Source organism: Triturus cristatus, chromosome 1_2, assembly GCF_964204655.1.
Source record: "Triturus cristatus chromosome 1_2, aTriCri1.1, whole genome shotgun sequence".
Lineage (NCBI taxonomy): Eukaryota > Metazoa > Chordata > Amphibia > Caudata > Salamandridae > Triturus > Triturus cristatus.
Window position 1 is genome coordinate 380457253 of NC_140580.1, and position 26015 is coordinate 380483267.

Genomic DNA, 26015 nt, shown 5'->3' on the forward strand with positions numbered 1-26015 from the left:
GGCACATTGTTCAGGTTAACATGCAGACTGTATGGCAATGTACATTGTGACTGTTTGTGAGGGGCTGGATTCTTCTGCGGGACAGTGTACATTTGGACTACATGACGGATGTGAGATCATACGTGTACATTTCCATTTCACAGTTCCCAGCTCTGTCAGAAGTAGTAGGCATGTTTCTATGCATGTGCGGAGCCAGTTGAGTCCTCTGTTCTGCAGTGTCAGCTATGCGCATTGTACCACGTTGTTGTCGATGTGGGTGTGCTGTTCTTGCTATGTGTGTGTGCTGCAGTGTGCCAAGGGGATGAGGGAAATGATCCTGGGTTATTGTGGGTGTGCAGTGTGCTATACCTCGTTGTGCATGTGTGCCATTGTGCCCATCTCCCCTGTCCACCCAGTCCCTGTCCGTTACTTTCCCTGTTGATGTCAGGTCCTCTCGAGTTGTGTCCGTACTCCCTACTCCTTGCACCGTCTCCACACTGATGACTGTGGCCTTGGTTTACTCCAGCTCCTTCTGTGGTGCTGGACTGCCACCTCCTGTCGCCGTTGCTGCCTTCCTGTTGGCAGTGGGTTTGTGCCTGGTTTAGGTTGTCACGTCATGCCGGCGCCTCTTGGCCTCCTCGATTGGCCTCCTCTGTACTCCGACTGTATTCCAGGTGGTCTGCTTGTGGGTCAGTTGCTGGTAGTGTTCTGTCACCTCCGTGACGCTGGTCTTGTTTTCTTGCGGTCTGCACCCCGTCTTCGTCTTCCTCTCCCTCTTCTCCTTGGCCTTCCCCGACCCCGTTGTTCCTTGCTTGTTGTTTTGGGGGGTTGTGGGGTTCACGTTGGCCTCTGCGCTGGGTCAGGGTGCATCCATGTTGCTACGTGCTTTGGCCTGTTTCTGGTGTGTTGTTTCTGTGGTTTTTATGGAGCATTTTCCTGCAAGATTTGTGGGATTTGCAGGCCTGTGGCTGGTTTTCGCAACTTTTTGTACAGCGATTGGCCTCATTGCAGGATTTTTTCCGTTCGCGTTTCGCATTTTTGCGGCGTGCCGTTGATTTTTGCACACCCATTTGATGCGTTATCTGGTGACTTTCGCATGCTACAGCCACGTTGTGAATACTTAGTTGGCACGGCGTAATTTTCCCGCGATGGGCTGCGATGTTGAGAGTTGCATTAGGCTACTCTGGCGGTAGTTATCACGCGTTCTTGTGAATATACCCCTATGTGTAGACATCTTACACATGCAGCAGGAATTGAGATATTTGAAATCCACTTTAGCTGTTAAAAATAATAATTTAAGTATCAATGAAAGAGGGTTTAAGGACAGTAGATTAATTAATTATGTATGGAAGTCTTCCATTGACATATCTTACACCGAATAACTGTGGGTTGTTTTCTTGCCTAGAATGAATCCCACGGTCCAGCTCTTGACACATCAAACCTCAATGCTCTATACTAGTAGCTTTTTCAAAGATGACAGGAAATTCAGTTTGATAACGTGCAGTGATAGGCTGGTCCTAGGGAAAACATTTCACACTCAAAGGTGAACACTCCAATTAAAACTGTTCAAAGTTTCCAAACGATAAATTCACCAATGAATGGCTCAAAAGGGAATTCTTAGTTCAGAAAATGTCATTGGGAATGAATGAATTAATTATTTGTATAGCGCAGCAGCTGCCTCCAAATAGACTAATAAAATGAAAGTTTTCAATAGCTGTGGCGAGTGCATATGACAAGGGTAAATCATTCAGGTCTGAGCTAAAAATGCAGTTGAAAAATCATGTCCTCCTGCCAGGGGATGCCAAGCTGGTTCTGTTTTCACTGTATATTAATGGCTTCTGTGTGTAAGGGTTCTCTCTCATGTCTGTCTTTCTCTATTTATGTGATATACCACCTTTTTTTACATTGCCGCCTACTTCTAGAATTGGCAGGGCTGCAACCTAAAATGACCGAACTCAGAAGTCTGTTCAAATTTCACGTTGGGAGTGCACCTTTAAAAAAAAAAATATTAACTAAGGTATAATGAGACTAAACTCCTCATAAGGCACCCCTAAATTTTGGAGGTTGAACTTTTTAATGTGACTTGTTTGGAACTTCTCCTCTTAACCATGCCAACTATATCGGTAATCAGCATTTTTAAGTATTTCAAAAGTTCATAGTAACAAATAATTTCATTTTTGATAATTTCATGATAAAACATTCATAACTAGCTAATTTTCAGAATATTAGACATGCTATCTTGAGATGGGACCATGTCGAAATGTTTAGCCGTATCTGTGCTTTATAATGATATCTGGTGATAAACATTTATTTCTATTCTTTATTTGCTCTGCAGAACTTTTTTTTTCATTGAATACAATAACTCAGACGATGCTTTCTAGGTAAAGATTTGGTAGTTTTGTTTACCTAGAGAAGGGAAAGATCAGGTACTTGATATGTTATCTTTCACTTCTCTTCACATAGGCGTTAACCAAAGATCCTGCAGCATGGAATGAGAACATGGAGAACCAAGAATATGGAGCATTTTATGCTCCTCTCTTAAAGTGCAATTTCTTGATGTATTGAATAAATAAAAGCTAAATTATGAAGATGCACCTCCTCACAACAGCTGATGCTGCACAGGAAAATACCAACTCTCCTTCTTTGATTATATATTTTTTAGCAGCTTAACACTGGTTATGTCACATGTTGCTTCCCAAATGGCACCTCTAATATATCTTCGAAAAGAAACACAAACAATAAACAGAAAGTTATTTCTATTCAATCAGATGATCAGATAATCTAGACACGTCCAATCTCTTTGAGAAGTATGAAAACAAAAAACCTGTTGGATAATACAAAAGGTCCCACAGGGATAAGACTTCTTAGTGCAGATGCACCTCCTTCTTCTGTCAACATAGACTTTCAAGACGGAAACATATTTACTAATAAAAATGACAATTAGTTAATCTTAAATCCTAAAGCCATTCCATTTTATTCTTTGTTCCCACTTAACTGTAGGGCTCCTATGGGTATACGGTAGGGTGACCACCTAACTCTAGGTCATTATGGACTGTATCTCTAGTTGTGAACTTCTCACCTACAGAACATTGTCTTTGAGTCCGTCAAAAGCGTGGTGTCAAATGCTTTTTTGATAACTAGCGCCACGAGGGTGCCATTGATATCTATATTTTTGGTAGAGGGAAGCACATGGGTAAGCCTGCTAATTTTGTGTAACATGCTTCCCCCAGAGGTAAAACCACACCAGTGGTGTAGCAAGGGTGTGTGGAAGTCAGATGGTTCACCTGGACGGCACAAGTTTTGGGGGCGGTGGCCTCTCCCCCCCCCCCACTTCTACCTGCGGCTGTCGCGGGGCCGCAAAGTCAGGAATCGCCAACACCTCCCCCGCTCTTACATTCGGCCGCTGTGGGCGACAAACGCAGGGGCCGCCACGGGCAGTATAAAGCATAGCTACGTCACTAAACCACACTGTTCCTCATGCACAAGTGTGCCTATCACATGATGAAGTCTATTAGCCACTATCTTAGCCTATAATTTTGCATCAGTGTTTATCATAGAGAAGGGTCTGTATGACCCCATCTATGTGGGATCCTTGTATGGTTTAGGACCCATACACTATAACTGCTCCTCTCAAGGTATCTGGAAATTTCCCTACCATGGTGGCCTCCATGTACACTTCTAGTAATTTATCACAGATTAGGTGCTAAATTGTCTGATAGAACTCTGGAGGCACACCATCTAAACCCAGTGTCTTATTATGGAGCATGAGGAACAGGGTCAATACTGATTTGCATATAGCTATGTCTGAACTCGGGCGGTGAAGTGAGCTAAAGAACGGTGATGGATTCAACCCAGATCTGTGACTGGGGGTGAGTGTCTGAAAAATGTCAGCGCTCTCTATATCATCTTCTTGTGTTTGCTTTGTTCACCCTAAGTTGGCAGGGTGTGTCGGGACGTGGGTTCCTTGCTCACTTTGCCACTGAATTCAAGCTGGCCTGGCTGATGAGGGCTGATAGCCCGAAACCGGTCCAAGGATGCTTGTTTCCGGTCCAGGGAAGACATGGCTTGGCAGTTCGGGCTGGACTGTTCCCATGAGGAACAGGGTCAAGACTGATTTGCAAATAGCTGTGTCTGAACTGGGGAAGCGAAGTGAGCTAAAGAACAGTGATGGATTCATCCCAGATCTGTGACTGGGGGTGAGTGTCTGAAAAGTTTCAGCGCTCCGTCCATCATCTCCTTGTGTTTGCTTTATTATCGAGCATCTCATGAAGTGCCGGCAATAGCCCTCTTTTCGTGAGATGTTTTATCTAGGCTCTATATTTCCTTGTCGATGAGCCTTGGTAACGTAAGCCTGCTAAATACACTCTGGTGGTGTGTCCTTGTTCCCCTTGCAGGCATGTTTTACATCTGTTTGAGAGACAGGCTAAATGCTCTAGTAATACCAGTATGGGTGAAAACCTGGACTCCGTTTGACTTTATGAGTGACAATATCTGTAGGTGCTCTGCATAGTAGCCACACAAGAAGGTTACCTGATTTATACCAATCCTTACAGAGTTTCTACCTACACTCTCTCTTGAATTGTAAATCTATTTATTCTATGTGTCTCTTAAAGTTTAGGTCATAACTAGTCAATCTGTTTTGCCAGTACGTTGTAGTGTAGATGTGGGTCTTCATGTCACAGCAAATCTTGCTTGAGTTGTCAGTGTATTCCATCTACCTTGCCAATGCACTCACCTCTTACAACACATTTAAAGTCCTCCCACTCATTAGCATTAGTAGCAGATGTAACCCAGTTAAGTTAGCCTTGAAATAAGTACCTAGACCCTCTTCCATCTCATCCCGAAACACCAAGCTTTGTAGGACCTTTGGTCGTAACTCCACAAAGGGACATGTGGTCCATTCAGTGTACCTAAGTAGTTGATAATCAATGGAGAAAGACCGGGTAGGGCTCTATAATGGTACTGCACTACATCTATTCTACGTGCTATGTTGTTTGTTACTAAAAAGCGGTCAAGCCTACTATATGTGCCTTGGGTCAGGGAGTAAAGTTCAGCGGGTGAAGTTCTCACCACATATCCACACAGCCAATCTGGCCAGCACTTCTCTCTGAGTCGTTGTCATGGATGGCTTTAGCTGAGGTATGACACCCAATGTTTGCGGGTAAGCTCTTTTTGATAAACTAGAGATTATTCTGATGTTGGCACTAACCATTTATACCACTAATGAAGGGATCTCATTGGTGGTATAGACACCAATTAACTGAATAGTGACCAGGGTGCTGATGACTGTTGATTGGTTCAATTTAAGATTACTTGAAATTGTCGAATGTTTATTATTGTTACCATTGTTTGAAGAATAACTACTAATTCCTAGTACCTTTTGAATTGTACCTCTTCCATTCATGTTTCCTCACATGTACCACCAGTGAATCTGTCACCCCTGAACATTCCAAGGGATCACTGGTTTTGTATATTTGTACAATTGAATATATAAAAAAATATTTTTGGTTCTGAGCACTCTTTCGGGGTCACAGGCTGCAACATGTTGACCTTTGTGACACTTGAGCGAGTCTAATGTTTCCTGCTGTGCCTTTCTGTTTTTCAATCCTAGCCAAGGGTCTCCCGAATAAAGATATGCAGCGAACCCTGTAGTTTGTTTTTTAATTACCTTACCCCTTCTTGCACTGCATCCCCCATGATCACTTCAGCCCTTTCATTGGGTATTTAGTATATACCACCATTAGCATCAAAACATTCCTGAACTCCTCCCTCTCAGTGAGGGGGTTGTAGCCTGTATCATGTCTAGACATCATGATATGAGGAGGTTCCCCAATGATGAAGCATGCCGCCTCTGGTGGGTGAGGGAAACCATCCTTTAAAAGGATGCCTTCTGGGTAGGTGTGTGTTTTTCAGCCAAGCTTCAACTATATAGACCCAAAGGTTCATTTTGTGTTATATGGATCAGGGGAGCAAACCCTTGCTGGTCTTTAAACCTCCTCTAGCCCTCCCTCCTTGTGAATAATACCCATGTAGTGTCCCATATACTTCTTTATCAAATAACAACTGAAATCATCGCCTCCATCTTCATGGACAGTTCTCAATTTTAAGGCCCTGATGGAGTTCGAATTATGGTTGTTAAATATTCTCTTGTAATCTGGACCTATCTGTGACAATCTCTCTTTAACAACTGCATTATGGTTTAAGAAAATCCTAGATTTGTGGAAAGGCAGCAATAGTATTTCAATATACAAAACGGGAGACAGGGTCCACTCCTTAAACTATTGACCCATTGCTTTATTGGCTGCAACAAGAGCATTTATTGCCAAGATAATATTGTATGTCTACAACTTTCATGTGAGAAGTACTTACGGAATTGACTTATACAATGACATCTTGCTGATGTCGATTTCAGCTGCGCATTTGATTGTGTTAAATATGTAAAAATCATGGCAAAAACTCAAATATTTGAATAATACTGATGATTCATATTTGTTAGATCCTATTAGCAATCTGCATTCCAATACTACAGGTTATGATGGGGACTTGCATGAGCTAAAGACTAGAATCTCAGTGGTGAACGGTGTAACCCTGTTCTGTCTTTGCCGCTATTTGCACATTATGTACCTCAAATTTCAACACATGTAAAAACATTTACGTATTTTTCTCCCAAATTTGGGTCATCAGACATATATTTTCTAATGCATGCAGATAATCTAGTATTAATCGACCCCACTCCAATAGGTCTGCAGCTTGAAGTTAATGCTCTGGCGATTTAGTCAAGTGTTTATACCATGATGTTTAGTAAAAAAAAAATCTAAAATGATTGCAATGGGGGCTTTTGGGTCAGCTGCCCTTGTTCAGTGGTCGATTAACTATAGTTGTCTTGAAAGTGTCAAGTAATACCTCGCTATGGGATTAATTGTCTGTAATAACCTATCGTGGTCAATTCATAACAAAAACTGTGTAAGGCCAGGTTTATTACAACTCTTTCAGGTGTGGTTTTGCTAGCCAAAGTTGAAGAGGCTGATTCAAAAGGCTGCACTTTGTAGTGCGTTTGCTGTACTACAATATGTACTACAAGCTGCAATTCACAAACTACATGCGACCGAGTTCTACGCATCTGCATTTTCTATACTTATGTGTGAGGAGTTCTCCGTCCAACGGCGGAGGTTTTAGTAGTAAATATGGGAGGGACAATGGGAAGCGGCTTTAAGAATGGGCACACTTACTAGGATTGGGGAGGAATCAGATGTGTTTAGCGAGGGACGTCACACACGCAAGAGTAAGTCAATTGCAGTGCTCTGGGGGTAGAGACTTGTAATTTACCCTTTTGTAGCTCGTTACACTACAAGTTTGAGAGTATCAAATGTAGTAAACATACTTCTAAATGTAAACTTACTCAAAAGTGTAAGTTATCTTGTGAATCGGGCTCTATATGTATAGAATTCAAGCCACTGCTCCATATGCAATTGAGGCCCAACCCCCATCTGTGAAAAGAAAGAGACAATAACATCTGTTTACACTGAAGCTTCAGTTTTAAAGGAGAAAAAGAAGTGTCTATTGTGTGTGTTTAACTATAAACCTCGCCTTCTAAATGGCCACATTTCCTCAATGTCTGTCATTTCATGTCGAATTTTACAATATTTTAACCTGTGTTACCATTTAGCAAAAACACATACAGGGCATGCCCCAAGTATGTGCTACTGGCTGACAGCTTCCAGCCTGTAGAATGCCCTTTGGCCTTCGTCACACAACACATGACTGCCTCTCACATGCATGCCTACCCACTGTATGAAACACTCATTCAAATAAAAAGTCTGTGTTTTTAAATGTAAATGATATATATAATGTAGTGTGTAGCAAGTGAATAAAGCCAACCCATGGCCTGCTTTAAAGGGTGTACACTGTTGATGCTTACATATGCGGAAACCATGCTGTTGTCCTGAATGGGAGCTAAGTGCCCACAGAATTTCTTTTACTTGATGTTTGAATAGGAAAATATTCTTATTGACACATACCAAGAGAAGAATGAACTTCATTTCATATCAGAACAAGTTGGATAATGTCCATCAATAATCTCTCCCATTTATTGTAGTCATTTCCTAATATTTGCATGCCCACCGATTCGCCCAAATATCTGGATTACTGTAAGTGTGTTATCACACAGGCTTTGAGCCACTACTCCCAATGACCCTGCAGGATTGGCTCTCGAGCCATCCTTATGCTCTGAACAGCCTTCTACTTGCTGCTGAGCACAAGGAGGGAACCCCACCAAGTAAATAAGCCTCTTTTCTTTTCCTCCTGCTGCTTTTGGAGGCACTGAGCCATTTCATTTCATAAGGCTTTATTCGGAACAAAAAAGCAATATCCATAAAAGCACATATATAATAAAATACAATAACAGAACGATTACAATCACATTAGACAGCTGATATATAAAAAGGAAACATAATACAGGCGAGGGGAGAATAAATATTTAAAAACTCATACTTTTCCTAACATGGATAGCTTTTAGTAGGAAAGTAGCAGTAAAAAAATAAATGTCAGGATGGTGCAGATTAAAGAGCAATTTCATAGAATCATGTACTGTCCTGACATCAAACTTAACAAAAATGGGTTTTAAAAAGGCTTCACGGAAGTTCCCATATAATTGACACAGCAAGAGAAAGTGCATAGTGCTTTGTGCTGACAAGTTATCACACGGACAGGGACCAACAGGCTGCTTGTTCACGGAAGGGAAGGCGACCAGATTATGCACAATCCCCATTCTTAGTCTAGTTAAAACAAACTGGTGAGAAACTCTGGTCACTTGGGTCAAATAAGGTTGATAACCCTCCATTTCATTCATATTGCTGTAACGCACACAGGTGGATACAATGCCAGCATTGCAAGCCCGTCTCTCAGTTTTACACATCAAAAAGATTTGCTTCATTTCTGACTTTGGAATTTCTGAAGCCCCATATCGATCAGTTTTAATATCAAGGCCATAGATCTGAGCCATTTAATGTGGGGTGCATACCTCAAAGCATCTTCCTAATACAGTTAGGGCCTCAAAATGATATATGCATTTTAAAATGATACTGTGCTTCTTCCTTTATTCGAATGTGAATAAATGGCCCAGGTTAACTCTTTGGATTAAGATGATTACCTTGTTAACTAGAGGTGAAATTACTATTACTTCCATAACTGATAAGGTCGATGCCATGGATGACTACGGCTCACACTACTGAAAGATGACCAGAAAGAAAGGGATTAGTATACCGTTTTATATATCTGATTATTTTACATTGATTTTTAAAAACATATCAGAAATGTGTGTCAAAAGAATGTAAAACAATGAATCCTACATAGTTTATCTCAGCCAGTGGTACCATATTAAAAAGAGAAACATGAATGTTCATAACTGTAACCCAATTCAACCTTTGGGGTAAGGACGAAAGGCTAGACACAAGTTATAGAATACATTTATGTAGAATGTTTCAGGCTATATATTCACATATGACATCTTTAGAATGCAGAATCGAGTGCCCTATAGTAGACATGTACACATGACCATAGGTGTATATATTTCTTAAAAAAGGTATTTTTATTCAAAATTTCTCAATGGCATAGAATTTTTTTGGGGGTATATAAAAAATAAATCATCATTAATTCTCATATATACAGTATGACAATGTACAATCACAGGTCTGTGAAAAACATATACATAAACAAAATCACGTGTCTATAGAAAACAGATACATGAACACATATATCTGACACAAACAATAAGTAACATCACTGTACATAAACTTTAAAATGTGAGAAAGGATAGATGAACTGGGAAACAATTTGAGGGCTGATGGTAGATGGAAATGCTACGCACGTTTCGGCGTGTATGCATTCGTCAGGGAAAACCGTCTCAACTTTCTCTACAACGAAATACACAATAGACATAGTGTAAAAAATATACAAGTGCACTTTAGGCTTGAAACAAAAACTTTTCTTTAATATGAGCAGATCATGCTTCTTGGGTGAATAATCAGTGCCAATGCTACTAAGGGAACACTCATATCCTCAAATTTTAAAAAACAGCAAAGTGATATTAAAACGCACAATGCTAGTCATGCAATGTGGCCATTGTATGCGGCCTCCACGGGGATTACTAAAAGTATGTCCTCAATATCCCCAAAAAGGAAGGTGTCACCACTACGGAAAGTAAGAGAGAAAAAAAACACTAGAAGGTAGTGCTTCTGAATGATACCATAAATTAATAGGAGGGCATTAGTACAATGTCTGCCTCCTCCAATATTGCAACTTAGCTGGACTTGGGCACTAATAATGTGGACATCCACGTGTTATTGATATTCAATTCACCAAACGTGTGGGAAATATATATACCTAATGTAGGTGCAGGGGGCAGTGGTCTTGATGCTGGAATTTAAGATCTATATTTCTTAGGATCCTAGGCCATCAGGTTGGACCTGTTCGTCTGCAGTCATCGAGGTAGAAATAATAATAATAGGATGGAAAGTAAGGAGATATTTTTAGTCATATCCCCTGATACAAGAGTGTTTTTAGTGACAAGACTGCTTAATTCAATTATATTTAGTCTAAAGGACATGAAGAGAATGTACCTGTGTAACAACTAAGAAGACGGGTACTTCTCATGTGTAGGTACTGGGTCCATCGTTGCTTCATAAAAGGTTACCAATCTATGGAAACAAACAGATGTTATCTCGATCTATTTGTAAATGTAGTGTACTGGTGGTAGATTATAGATTGTGTCCCTCTTTTTAGGAAATTATGTTTACACTGGGTCTAGCCAGCAGTGGCCTCAATGTGTGGATAAAAGTATGTTCACGGGAACTTATCTCCAAGGTAGAGTTTAAGTTGCGTGGGTAGCTGCAAGGTACAAACATCTGTACATCTTAGGGTATATGGATCTTTGCTGGTATTCCAAAATATATAAATGTTAGAGCCTTTGCTCTACTAGTTCCTTGCGGCTCAGCCTGTGTGAGTGTGATGCAATAGAATGTTCATGAGTGGATGGTTTGGATGAGTGGTCAGTTGGAATGAGTGGGGCTGAGCAGCAGGATGCTGTTCCCAGTGGGGCTTTACCATCTTTTTTTTTTTTTTTTTTTTTTTTTACATCGGCTTTACCATCTTGTAACTGAATAAACCTACATAATCTATACTACTGGCTACTGGACTAATTACCAACAAGGGCCTAACCTCGTTTTTCAAAATATCCTATCGGGGAATGTGCAAACAAGGACTCATTTCTTAAGTTGTCGCAACAATCCTTAAAATTAATCACAAGTTCAGATATTGGACTGGAGGATTGATGTCTCACCCAGAGTTGCCCTGCTCGGCATCAGTGAGGATTTGGAGGGCACGAGTGGATTCTGGTTGGACTGGAATTGGTACGGTCGAAACGAGGCAGAGCAAAATGCTGGAAAGCGCTCGGGTCTCCGCCCCACTGGGGGAATGGAGAGCAGCCATGGACCAATGTGCTTACTTGGAAGAACCTATTTATATATCACAAGGATGCCCAAAAAACACTTGAAGATATGGTGGAAATGGCGGCATCCTACCGGTTTGGGTCAGGGGACTGATTGATGCGGGATGGGGGGAATTTGTGGACTTTTGAGATCAAGCAACTGTACTCTGTGGCCTCCCACAGGGCCCATGGTGTGTGTAATACTTCTGCCTATATCAAAATTTATTAAAGTGTTGCTATAAAAAAATTTTGGGAAGTTCTTCAGTGGAACATTACGAAAGGGCATCAGATCCTGCACCGCAGGACAATTACTGTTGACATTTCACAGCCTGCTTAATAATGGGCCATCTTTCTTCAGGACAACACTGAATTTATCTTTCTTCATTAACATTAATTTATAGTGTTGTAATGCTCTGATCATGGGGAAATACACCATAGACACGGAGCCCTCTTCTGTCTCCTCAAAATAAATTCCTTTCAGAAGCGCAGACTTCTCCCAGGTCAAATTCCATATTGTTGAGAAAGTGAAAGGTTCCAAGGCTATCAACCCTTATATATGGAAAGATATGAAGATATATCTAATACCTAAAAGCAGAATGTGTGTAATCTTCTGAGGTCTCTAGAGCTTTGCTAGAGTCATGCCCAGCCTTTGGTTGATAAGCTTGATGCTTGTTAAGTTTGTTGGGATATGTTCCCAATTAAAAACCAAAGGAACTCCATTTTGCCCACACCAAAAAGGAACACTGCACAGTAAGCCATCATACAGGACGCCAGGCAGACCTATTCCTTAAACGGATAGGGGTAGGGATGGCACAGCTAGTGGTATCAAAGGGAAAGCCGGGAGGAGTAACTCCTACCCTGGCCAACCCCAATTGATGACCATAAATACTTACTTTGCCCTCTTCATGAATACGCTGAAACTGATTCAATTTGTGTTTCTCTCTACAGTGTCTGTACCAGCTGTTGGTGTCTTTGGAGCCCAGGTCTGCGAGTGGCACTGCCAATGCCAGTGTAGCAGTGAGCACGCGTTTCACCCTGACCCTGCAGGTCTTTGCGGGCACGAACACCACCACCACCCCTGTATGTAGGTAAGAACGTACACTTTGGTGCCAAGGCCCTCCGTGTGACTGAGCCCGATGAGGGCTGTGCCAAGCCGCATGCACCCTTTTTTTTTCTTCCTTTTTCCATACTTTGTTTTAGGTGGCACATATGCTAATGAATCTTAGTTAGTCAACAATGGCCTTGTAAGTTTTATCATGCAGCTCTGAGCTTGCACTGGGGTGACATGGTGCCTAGTAGATAAGAACTGGGTTGTAAGTAAAACAAATGGGGCCTGATTTATAATTCGGGGGTAACAAAGCAAGTCAAGTCAAAAAAGTCTTTATTGCGAATATTCATCATAAAAGACATACTAACATTTCATCATATAAAAAGTAATAAAAATATAAATTGACACAATAGGCATAATAAACCAGTTAAATAAATAACACATTAAAATCAGTAATGATAAAAAGATATTAAATATACAATTTTACAGCGACTTGAATCTATTTAAAACCTATACCACGTTAGTCTCAGCATTATTTGGGGCCAGGTAGTTAGGGACTAATCCTCCGGTTCCGTAAGAGCCATGCCCAACTAATGTACTTAGCCACACCAATAACCACAAGTATTGATGTATCAGACTTGAGTATTCTGCTGGCAGCCTGCGCTGATCTAACGCCCAGTGCACGACATACAGGGCGCAACCACAGCCGTCTTGGTTGGAGATACTCTGGGCAAACAAAGAGAAAATGATCAACTGTTTCAATTTTATCCTCACATAGGGGACATTTATCATTACCAGAAGTATTCCAACTTTTTGTAAAGCAACGTAACGGAAGGGTGCCAAGTCTAAACTGATGATAAAGTTTACGATCCTGCAGCTTTGTTATTACGTCCCAATACACTTCAAAAAAGGATTCATCCTTGACAGCCAGATATGTTGAAGTCAAGGAACTGCCAGTCAGGGAAGCATGACGCTTACCTTTAATCCTTGCCAGTAGGTGTCCCTAAGGATCTTTTTCGGGGGGGAAAACAGTCGTCTCAGGGTTGGTCCATAGCTCACCCATTCCAATGTCAATAAAAATAGTTTTGATTTCAGATAGCCAGCTGATCCTATGAGAGCCCCCAAGGGCTTTAACTTCAAGCAGTGCCTTGGCATATAGGGACAGTTCTGCAGTAGTCCACAGGCGTCGCCAAAACGCCAGCGGCCTATACCGCACCATGTCCTCAACAGGCTGGCAACCTAGGTCATATAGGAGAGGAATGCGTGGGGATGATTGTGGTAACCCTACTGCAGACCTAAGACATTCATTTTTTGCCACCCTCAGGGAGTCCAAGTTGCTAAACCCCCATAGTTCAGCACCATACATCACCGCTGGGAGAATTTTAGACCCGTAAATTTTAAGCAGGGGAGCCATAGGTTTAGTTATAGAAAGCCTATGTTCTTTAAGTAGAGCTCCACCTAATTGTATATGCTTAAGGGTGAAGAGGTCAATCTGAGACTTCCAGCTTAGGTTGTCACTAAAAGTAACCCTCCAGTATGGCTCCACCCATTTCGACCCTTGCTTTCACTGGTCTAGCGCCACGAAGGTCCATAAACTTAGTCTTCCCCACATTTACCTCGAGCTCATGTTCGCGGCAAAACAACTCGAAACGGGACAGTGCTAACTGTAGCCCCTGGCGTGTCTTAGAAATGAAAAGAGTGTCATCCGCGAACATGAGCAAGGGGACTTTCATACCAGCTATGGAAGGTGCATTTGTCGGGAGGTTTAAAAAATAGCAACAAAGCATTTTAATTTCTGGCGGAAGTGCTGAGTATGGGATGGAATCCATTTATGGAATTTCTGCTCCAATATCCATCTCCTTAACAAATACTTTCCTGACCAACGTCAACTAACCTAGACTTCATTATCCGAGCTGACTCCTCTCCCTCTTTACATTCAAGGATAGTTGGTGACCGGACTGTGTTAGCCACCCTCGTTTGTTTTCTCTCCCTCCCCTGAACTGTTTACCTATTTTTCATGTTGTATTTTTTATCTCTGTTTTCCTTCCATACCACCTTCCTACTATGTAATGCAATTTCCGTCTGTTTTTACAGTGTGTATGTAAAGCGCTCTGATACCTACGGGTCAAGCTAGCGCTATATAAAACTTTTAAAATAAATAAAATAAATAAAAATAAATATGCATTTGGAGGAGCAGATTCCACCACTGGAGTTTATTCTGGAGTTGACACTTTCGCCAGAAATCGGAGAGTTTGTCATTAATGCTCAACTGGAAATCAGTGTTGTATTCTCTGGCCGTCGGATTCAACAATATGCACAATGTGTGATCTTGGGCCAACATGCTATAATCCACTGCATAGATTATGTAATGATAAATTATGAGAAGTTCTGCAGCAGGCATTATGGCATCTCAAATCACAGTGGAGCAGCAATGTCATTTTGTTATTTCCTGTTTCTAGAGATGTCACAACTTAAATTACTAAGGAATTCACGAACGGGCTTTTATCCAGCAGTTAAATGTCCCCTTACATTCAGGACCACTGGAATTACGCGTTGACTTGGATCCTCGTGGTTAGTTGGACTGTTCAAGTTATCCAAAGCAGAAAGGACCAATAACAGCACAGCACCAGATCTAGCAAGGGTCGCCCACGGATAACACAATCAGCACTTGCGCAATGAAAGGCTGTTCTGCGTGCCCTTCAACACAATGGTGTAAGAAGGCAAACCAGCAGTGTCTAGCATAGGGTTTGTACTCCAGGTACGCTCTCCAGAACAAATTCCTACATTTAGACCACTGCACAGATTTCAGATGTGTAACATTTGCGCTTTAGTGAAAACCTCATGTTACACATACGTATGTCAGGTGATATACTGCTTGATCCCTTGCACCTGGTTACCCTAGGGGTTAGGATATGGCTCAAAGTCAGGTCACACTGTTTTAGTAATATAGCTTTGTGCCCAAACCAGGGCCACTGGAATTATGCAATTGTGCGGCTGGGGCGATTTTTGCATAGTTATAGATCTGCCACATAATCCATCATCTGCTGCATAATCTGCAGATGTGAACAAAAAAAATGTTTTTACCCGCTCAAACGCTTCAAAAGTTTCTAAAAAGGCTGCGACACGTGTTGCCGCGAAGTGGACGGCCCTTCGCATAGGTGGACAGTGGTCTCCTTCCTGTTACTTAGTGCTATATTTGGGTGTAAACTGGTACCAATGAGGTGCAACCAATGCCCAGATAGTGTTAACAAGTTTAAAAATGTCAAAACAATGAAGTACCACTATCATAAAATGCGCTGCATTACCCCGCATAATTTGTCTTTTCTTGCTGCATAATTTACTCAACCCTGCCGCATAATTTGGTCCTCCCCTGCCACATAATTCCAGTGGAACTGGCCGAAACCTGTGGAGTTTGCACTGCTTTGTCCCAGGTACGTATTTTTTAATAAATTAAAAGGGGGGTGTCCAGAAGCAGTTTTGGCACTGCATGAGGGTCCATTTTCTGCTCATAATAGCTTTTGCGTCGTTTTGCAGGACGTAGGCACGGCTGCTAATAATTTAGTACATCTGGACCTAAGCTTTTTCCTTGAAAGAAATTCTGTCACCATGAAGGTTAGTTCTGCTGCCGCTTGAAGGGAACGTGAAGGTCAGGCGCCTGCCCATCCTTTGAGAAACAGAGCCTAGATTAATAAGGGAGAAGAAGGAAGCCCTGATTAATTAGCCAAGGGCCAGCGAGAGCGCGGTTTATCGTAGGTGAACCATCAGGCGAGGTTTCACTGCCGATCGATCACGGTGGAGATAATAGAAAATGACAATCGGTAGGGGGACAAAGGAACAGCTTGTCGAAATGGAACTGGAAGTGCAAAAATAAATCACCAAATGATTTAAATAAAAATATAATTAAATTGAAAACGAACACCTGCAAAAAAACCTTTCTAAGCACCGCCTGCTGAAGTTGAACTCCTCCGCTTGCGTGCTTACGGCTCATATCAACAATCCTAAATTTCGTTTGCACTAGGGTTGAAATGTTCCTTTAGGGGTCACCCGAAATTGAACTGTAGAAGCATTAATTTTGAAATTGGCTGGGTCCACCCCCTGGGCTAGCGGCCCGGGAAACCCACACATCATCGCCCAATCAATCCAGCGGTCCCTCGCCAGCCAAAACAGCTATTGATTTTTTTTCTTATCCCCCTCCTCCCCTTCAAATAAAAAATCGGTCTCTAAACTGATCGAGTAATATATCTTCCCATGGCGAGATCGATCCCCGGAGCAGCAGAAACAAGAAATATGATCCAGACCCTGAGCACTGCTGGACGGCGATAGATCAACGCGGCCTGCAGTGCCCAGCAGCGCACAGCAGATGGCGATGTTGGTGCAGTATGAGAGTGACTGGATACTCCAGGAAAAAACCTTTTTGACTGAATGAGTGCTATTTTAACTAGATTACTGTAAGTGGGACGCGGCGCGCACATAAGTCTATACAGGCCCTGTTTGTTTTATTGCACGGAAAATTTCGGAGCGGAATACATTAGAAAGGTTGTCAGACCAGACTCCTGAGAGAAAAAACCTGTCGTCAGGGTGTGAATATATATTCGGTGTGCTCTTGTGCGCCTCTTCTTTACTTAAATAATGGTTTCATGTTTCCTTTGCTTTAGTAGGTGGTATGAAAAGCTCCAAGATACAAATAAGGGAGACAGGTAGACCTATAGGGAGCCGGACAAATTCCTGCTAGTTCCCGGTCATGGTTGTCGATTTAGGAATTATTTTTCTCGAGATATGGACCTGAACTAAGAGGCCATCTTTATCATAAATTCACGCAACGCAATTCAGCAAGCCACCTTGCTGCGCTGTGTGAAAGGGAAGGGGCAGGGATGCTCCGTATTTACCATTATACAGAGATTTCCTGTCTTTTCCTAGCGCTGTCGCACTTTTGGCTGCCTAGCGCCAATGCAGGCACCCTTGCATCATGTTGCAATGCTGCCTGTGGTACAGGCAAGATTGTTTTTGTGTAGTGAGGGACACCTTCCTGTGTAAAAAAAAATCAGCAGAAACCATGAAACAGAAAAGGACAAAAGTACAAGCACCCATTGATGTACTTCAAGGTACTGCGTCAAGTGCCTGTTTACTCAGTTTCAGTAATGCTGCTGATATGGGACTATCTGTGAACAACATGAATGTTCATCATAAAGTAGTAAACCAGTTCCCAACGTTGTTTCATGCTTTGGGAAATCTTAAAATGATGAAACTGCACACGCATTTCAATGAGGATGTTCGTACTGTTGATCAAAGACATAGACAAATTGCATTTCATCTACAAGAAGCTGTAGAGAAAGAACTTGAGACATTATTAAAGCATCATATCATTGAGCGATCAATTGGTCCAACTCCGTGGGTTTTGCCCATAGTTGTAGTGTTAAAAAAGGACAGTGAAGGAGATGTACGCATCTGTGTTGATTTGGGTCAAGCCAATGAGGCAATTGAAAGAGAACGACATCCTGGTCCGCACATTGCTAACATGATCACATAGTTGAATGGTGCTAAAGACTTCTCTCGCCTTGATCTTATCAAGGGTATTGTCAATTAAAACTAAAAAAAAAATGACAGATCAATTAACACCTTTTCTACCCATATTAGTTTGTTCAGATGTAAATGATTAAGTTTTGGTCATCAGCTTCCGAAATTTTCCAAGATGTCATTAAACTTATCCTACAACTTATCATGAATGCTTTTAATTACAGTGATGATATATTCGTTTTTGGAGCTAAACAAAAGGAACATGAGAACGGTCTTACACAAGTGTGTCGTTTACTTGCTGATGCAGGTTTACCTTTGAATGCTGAGAAATTTGAGTTCCACACAACAAAACTCAAATTCTTTGGACATATCTTTTCTGATGCCAGATTCAGCTAAACCATGTTATGTTCCTTCCTTGGCATGGCCAGTTACTGTTCCCAATACAAGCATGACACTGCCACAGTGAGTGCTACTTTAAGAGACTTCACAAAAAGAAATGTTGAATTTTAATGGTCACATGAATGTGAACAATGTTTTAAGAAAATCAAGCATGCAATTGAGGACGCCTTGAATTGGCCTACCTTGATCCAGAAGTTTATACAGAGGTTGTTGTTGATGCCAGCCTGTTTGGATTGAGTGCGATCTTGTCCAACATAGTGAACACCCAAATGCTCGAAGGCATATTGTGGCATATGCAAGCAGAAGATTGTCAGAAACTGAACATGCCTATTCGCAATCAGAGAAAGAAGGCTTAGCAGTGGTGTGGGCTTGTGAACATGTCCACATATACCTATATGGAAAACCTTTCACTCTGTACTGGATCATCAAGCAGTGCTTGCCATTTTTGGCAACCCTTGCAACTATCGTGCACTGACCAGGGAAAGATCAAAACCCTGCTGACTACTTTTCATGAGTGCCAGTGCAGTGCCCTGGTAACCCTTCCAAAGCATCCGGAGACTACAATAACTTCATTGTAAGGTCCAATACACCTGCAGCTATTTCATTAGAACAAATCATTGCTGCAACGATTAAAGATAGCGACATGTAAATGCTAAAAAACATTATTGCACATCAATCTTAGAAAGAGCACATTCCACCTGTCACACATGAAAACGAATATTAAAAGTTCAGAATATGAAAGATTAACAGTCTGTTACTCAAGAAGGTAGTGTTTAAGAAGGTGGCATTGTTCCCACCAGGAGGGGACAGCTATTACTTCTGCTCTATTTGGGCGGGAGCAGTTTTTAATCTATTTTTATGCCAGCTTCAGTGCAGAAAGGGAAACAAATCAAAAGGCTGCTCCCAGCGAATGGGAGCATTTTTAAAGCTCCTCCCTGCTCAGAGCGGACTTGGTGTTTGCTCCCTTTCGGTGGGAGATTAAAAAATGCTCCTGCCACGCACAAGCAAAGAGAGGTTTCCCTGCCTGCACCAGTCCAGGCATGGAAACTGTTATGTACTGGGGTAGGCTCCCTGAGACATAGCTACTGAACTGTTCCTGGGATATGGGGATCCCAATCAATCAATCAATCAATCAAGCAACCAATCAATTAATTTGTAAAGCGCACTACATACCCATGAGGGTTTCAAGGCGCTGGGGGGGGGGGGGTGCTGCTGCTATCGGTCGAAGAGCCAGGTCTTGAGTTGTCTCCTGAAGGTCAGCAGGTCTTCGGTTTGTCGCAGGTAGATGGGGAGGGTGTTCCAGGTCCTGGCGGCACGATGGGAGAAGGATCTGCCTCCGGAAGTTGTTCTCCGGATGCGCGGGACCGTGGCCAGGGCGTGGTCAGCGGAGCGGAGTTTCCTGTTGGGTACGTAGAAGGAGAGCTGATTGTTGAGTTAGGCTGGTCCGGTCTTGTGGAGTGCCTTGTTTGCGTGGATCAGGAGCTGGAAGGAGATTCCCCTGTCGACGGGGAGCCAGTGCAGGTTCCTCAGTTGGGGGGTGATGTGGTCATGGCGCGGGACGTCGAGCATCAGGCGTGCAGAGGCGTTCTGGATTCTCTGCAGTCTGTTCATGAGCTTGGACGAGGCTCCGGCGTAGAGGGCGTTTCCGTAGTCGAGTCTGTTGCTGACTAGAGCCTGGGTGACTGTTTTCCTTGTGTTTGTCGGGATCCATCTGTAGATCTTGCGGAGCATGCAGAGGGTGTTGAAGCAGGTGGAGGAGACTGTGTTGACTTGTTTGGTCATGGAGAGTTTCGAGTCGAGGATGACTCCCAGGTTGCGTGCGTGGTTGGTGGGGGCCCGGGGTAACCCAGTGACGTGGGCCACTAAGAGTCATCCCATGTGGAGGGTTTGGACCCGAGGATGAGGATCTCCGTCTTGTCTGTGTTCAGTTTGATGTGGCTATCCTCCATCCAGTCTGCGACTGCCTTCATTCCCTGGTGGAGGTTGGATTTGGCGGTGAGGGGGTCCTTGGTGAGGGAGAGGATCAGCTGAGTGTCACCGGCATAGGAGATTATGTTGAGGTCGTTCTGTCGGGCGATGCGTGCTAGTGGTGCCATGTAGACGTTGAACAGCGTCGGGCTGAGGGAAGATCCTTGAGGGACGCCACAGATGATCACGGAGGCATCGGATCGGAACGGGGGAGGTGGACTCTCTGAGTTCTGCCAGAGAGGAAGTAGGTGGTCCAGTCCAGGGCCTTGTCTCGGATCCCTGCGTCGTGGAGGCACTTGCGTAGTGTGCGGTGACAGACGGTGTTGAAGGCGGCAGAGAGGTCCAGGAGGATGAGGGCCGCCGTCTCGCCGTTGTCTAGCGGGATCCTGATGTCGTCTGTGGCGGCGATGAGGGCGGTCTCGGTGCTGTGGTTACTGCGGAATCCTCATTGGGACGGGTCCAGGATGTTGTTGTCTTCGAGGTGACGGGTGAGCTGGGTGTTAACTATCTTCTCGATGACCTTTGCTGGGAATGGAAGCAGGGAGATGGGTCGGAAGTTCTTGAGGTCGCTCGGATCCGCCTTGGGTTTCTTCAGTAGGGCGTTGATCTCTGCATGCTTCCAGTTCTCAGGGAAGGTGGAGGTTTTGAAAGAGAGGTTGATGATTTTGTGCAGGTGGGGTGCAATGGAGTTGCTGGCTTTGTTGAAGATGTGGTGCGGGAGAGGGTCGGACGGGGACCCGGAGTGGATTGTTCCCATGGTCTTGATTGTGTCCTCGATGCTCACGTTGGCCCAGGTTGTCAGGGTGTCGTGGGCGGTGGGGTGTGGTGGGTTCGGTGCGGCGAGGTCTGCAGGGGTCGTCCGGGGTCTGAAACTGTCATGGATATCGGTGATTTTCCGGTGGAAGAAGGTGGCGAGGGAGTCACACAGGGCTTGCGATGGTGGGATGTCATTGGTGTTGGAGCTGGGGTTGGAGAGTTCCTTCACGATGGTGAAGAGCTCCTTGCTGTTGTGTGCGTTGTTGTCAAGTCGGTCTGTGAAGGAGGTCCTTTTGGTAGTCCTGATGAGGTGATGGTGCTTGCGGATGGCGTCTTTGTGGGCAGCGCGGCTGTCTGGCGTCTTGTCGCTGTGCCATATGTTTTCCAGTTTCCGGCAGGTGCGGTTTGAGTCGAGGAGTTCCGGTGTGAACCAGCTGACTCTTCTGCTGGTGTCTCTGTTGGTGGGATTTTTCAGCGGGGCTACGGTGTTGGTGCAGTCGTTCATCCAGCTTTCGAGGGTGAGTGCACCCTTATTGGGGTTGGTGGGGTTAGTCGGCGGGTTGAGTGAGAGGCTTGTCTGTAGTGGTTCTTGGGTGACTTTATCCCAGCAGTGGTGGGGGGTCTGTAGTGTGCGGTAGTGTGTGAGGGGTTTTCGGAAGGAGAAGTGGATGCAGTGGTGGTCTTTCCAGGTGAGTTCGGAGGCGTGGCTGAAGGTGACGTGGGGGCTTGAGGAGAAGATGGCATCTAGCGTGTGGCCGGCGATGTGGGTCGGCGTCATGACGAGCTGTTTCAGTCCAAGGTTGGCGAGGTTGTCGATCAGGGTGGAGGAGTTGTTGTCGTTGTTGTTCTCCAGGTGATAGTTCAGGTCTCCGAGGAGGATGTAGTCGGTGGAGGTCAGCGTGTGCGTGCTGATGAGGTCGGCGATGGAGTTGCAGAATTGAGGTCGGGGTCCTGGCGGTCTGTAGACGAGGGTGCCTCTTAGGGTGGTCTTGGGGTCCGTGTGGATCTGGAAGTGCATGTGTTCGGCGGTGCTGAGGGTGTCGTTGGTGTTTGTTGAGACCCTGATGGTGTTTTTGTGGACGATGGCGATTCCTCCTCTGGCCCTGTTGGTGCGGTCTCTGCGGGTGATCTTGTACCCGTCTGGGATGGTATGGCGATGTCTGGCGAGGTGGTTTCGTTCATCCAGGTCTCGGTAAGGAAGGCGACATCCGGTGATGTGGTGTCGAGTAGGTCCCAGAGTTCGACGGCGTGTTTGTGTGCGGAGCGGGTGTTGATCAGGATGCATCTAAGCTGGTTGGGTTCCGTCGTGTCAGGCGTCTTTGCGCTTTCGCAAAAACAACAATTGATGGACAGAACGCAGAACAATGTCATACCTTCACCCCAGTACAGAGATCTGGGCCTCAATCCATCGTTTTTTTGCTCACCATGCCATTCCAGTTTGTACCCAGCCATATGCAAATCAGTCTTGACCCTGTGCCTCATGGGAACAGTCCAGCCCGAACTGCCAAGCCAGGTCCTCCCTGGACTGGAAACAAGCATCCTAGGACCGGTTTCGGGGTTTCACCCCTCTTCAGCCAGGATAGCTTGATTCCAGTGGCATGGAGAGCACGGGACTCACGTCTGAGCATACCCGACCCACTCGGGGTGACAAAAGCAAAAACAACAATTGATGGACAGAACGCAGAACAATGTCATACATTCACCCCAGTACAGAGATCTGGGCCTCAATCCATCGTTTTTTTGCTCACCATGCCATTCCAGTTTGAACCCAACCATATGCAAATCAGTCTTGACCCTGTGCCTCATGGGAACAGTCCAGCCCGAACTGCCAAGCCAGGTCCTCCCTGGACTGGAAACAAGCATCCTAGGACCGGTTTCGGGGTTTCACCCCTCTTCAGCCAGGATAGCTTGATTCCAGTGGCATGGAGAGCACGGGACTCACGTCTGAGCATACCCGACCCACTCGGGGTGACAAAAGCAAAAACAACAATTGATGGACAGAACGCAGAACAATGTCATACATTCACCCCAGTACAGAGATCTGGGCCTCAATCCATCGTTTTTTTGCTCACCATGCCATTCCAGTTTGAACCCAGCCATATGCAAATCAGTCTTGACCCTGTGCCTCATGGGAACAGTCCAGCCCGAACTGCCAAGCCAGGTCCTCCCTGGACTGGAAACAAGCATCCTAGGACCGGTTTCGGGGTTTCACCCCTCTTCAGCCAGGATAGCTTGATTCCAGTGGCATGGAGAGCACGGGACTCACGTCTGAGCATACCCGACCCACTCGGCTTTCGCGGCAGGAGAAGCTGCAGTTCCGGCAGGTGAAGGGGTCGTGGGTGTGCCACGGGGCGGCCTTGCAGCAGGTGTGGGTCCTTCCTGGGTTGAGAGCGACGAGGGTGTTGGCGGCGTAGCAGAGGCGGCGGTCCTCATGGCTGCTGCGGGGGCCAGGGGTTCTGGTTCTGGGCGCGGTCCAGGCGCAGACGGGCTTGCCTTAGGCGCGCCAGCGGCGCGCCAGCGGCACGCCTGCGGCGCGCAGCTGCACAGCGGCCGCACAGCTGCTGCCATATATGGGGAGGTGGCGAGGGAGGAGCAGCTGGGAGGCGGGAGGCGAGGGATGGGTGGAGCGAATGGGCGCGGAGGGGGCGGGGCTGCAGGGGAGGCAGGGACGGGGGAAAGGAGACTGGCACGGGGCACGGACTCAAGGAGGGGTCACAGAATACGAAAAAAGCACAATATCAGAGGGGCACAGAATACGAAAAAAGCACAATATAAGAGGGGCACAAAATACGAAAAAAGCACAAAATCAGAGGGGCACAGAAGTACGAGAAGCACAAAATCAGAGGGGCACAGAAGTACGAGAAGCACAAAATCAGAGGGGCACAGAAGTCAGTGGTACAGAATATAAGGGGGCACACTGGCGAGGGGTACGGAATCGGAAGGGGGCACGGAGGCGAGCGGGGGCAGGGGGGCACAGAAGAAGGAGCGGGCAGACAGGCAACACAAGCACCAGGCACAGCGGAAACAAACCTTAGGCCACCACTGGCCACCAGGGATGAGGCGCAGGTGGGAGCCTGCGGGTGGTGGAGGGCCTCGATATCACCGGCGGCAGCAGAGACAGGGGGGGTGACGGCGGAGCTGCAGCGGGGGGGGAGCGACCTACCAGGAAGGTCAAGGGCCAATAATGGCTCACAAAGGGGGTCCACATGGCCCCACTGCCGTTTAGTTCATTTTGTGGCCCAGAGGGATGGGGTCCTTGGGCCTTTAGAGGCTCCACAAGGGGGAGGGTGTGGCCCATGGAGATGGGGCCTCTGAAGCCAAAAGTGGCCAAAGAAAGGGAGCTGCATGTCCCATTGCCTCTCAAAAAACACTGGGCCCTGGAAGAAGGGGTCACTGGGGTCAAAAACGGCACAGGGAGCAGGGCCGTCCCCTTCCCTCTGGAAAAAGTCACCGGGCCAAGGGGATGGGGTCCCGGGGGCCAAAATTGACCTCGAGAGGAGGGTCACGTGCACCCACAGTCCCCAAAAATATTAACAACTCTTCCCCTTTGGGGCCCTGGCCCACCACAAGGGATTTTTAAAAAACAAGCACAGGAGCCTGCGCATTTTGTATTTAATTTTGTAGAGGATTCGCGGATCCTCTGCAAATTCACTGCAAAATAAAAAAAGAAATCGCCACAGGCCTAGGGGGTCAGGGTAGTCCTACTCTGCCCTTTATGTCTTTATTTCTGTTTTTTCTAGTACTCGGGACCGAGTCCCAAGTCCTAGGATGGCTGCCACCACTTTCTGGTTGAGGTGGTGGCAGCCAATCAGATCTCAGTAGGAGGTCTTTTGGGATCCGCAGAGGCTCTGTGTTTGAGCATTAATTCCTCAAAAACTACTGAATGGGTTTACTCCAAAACACAAAAAGCACTCTTTCTGAACCAAGATCTAACTTTCTGCCAACTTTGGTGTGAATCCGTTCAGAAGTTTAAGGAGCAGCTGTGTCTAAAATTCCTGTGGGAAAATAATGGGAAAAACAAGTTTTGGGACCACCCTTTTTTCTCGCCCGTTGCTTGATGGATGCCAGAGGGACAACACCAGGGACCTAAAACATATTTCTTTTTCTCTGTGCTCTGGATCCGGGGCACAGAGAAACAAAATGCAGCCTTCCACCCTGGGCTGGGTAATTTTTTTTATTTTTAAATGGGAAAGGGGTGTGTGGTGTACCTTCCTGAGCCTTATTGAAGCCCCGGGACCCTATCCACCATGGTCGATACTTAAAATTAGGGGAAGGATCGCCTGGCCCCACTTCTCGAGCTTATTGAGGCCCGGGAAACCCATTCCCCTGGTAAATAATTATAATTGGGTGAGTGAGGCACGTGGCCCCCTCCTTGAACCATATTGAGGACCTGGGGACACCATTTCCTGGAACGATCCTTAAAGTTAGGGGAGGGGGCATTGTGTGCCCCTCACTAAGCCTCCCACTGGCTTCAGGACCCTATTTACCAGGGACCGATGACAGCTGTGTCCCAGAGACCCAATTCCCTGGGACACTGCTGGTTCCTGCCCGGGAGAGTGTGGCCATTCCCTGCTTACATGCTCCCGGGCAGAAAACACAGCATTGCTCCTACCCAGACAGGAGCATAGAAAAGTGCTTTTCCTGTCCAGGTGAGAGCAAAGTGAAAGAACTGGATCTGGTGCTGGCTGGACAGCTCTCAGGGGCTGTGGGGGCATTGAGACCCCCCGTTCTCCACAGTGCCTCAGGAACTCGTGGTGCCCGAGTAGGCACCTACTTGAAAAGAATGTATGATGTTACAACGCAAACATTTACAACGCATGCCTTTACAACGCAGTTTTTACATCGCAACATCCATTACAACCCATGATT

At 45.3% G+C, this 26015-nt stretch overlaps 1 protein-coding gene across 1 annotated transcript in view; it reads left to right on the forward strand.

Annotated features, from left to right (window-relative positions):
* The window catches only part of LOC146867398 (heparan-alpha-glucosaminide N-acetyltransferase-like), a 1041362-nt gene that overhangs the window by 95094 nt on the left and 920253 nt on the right, over positions 1-26015 (forward strand). The window contains exon 3 of the mRNA XM_085605125.1: positions 12410-12549. Coding sequence (XP_085461251.1) covers positions 12410-12549 — 140 coding nt within the window. The remainder of the gene's footprint in view (positions 1-12409; positions 12550-26015) is intronic.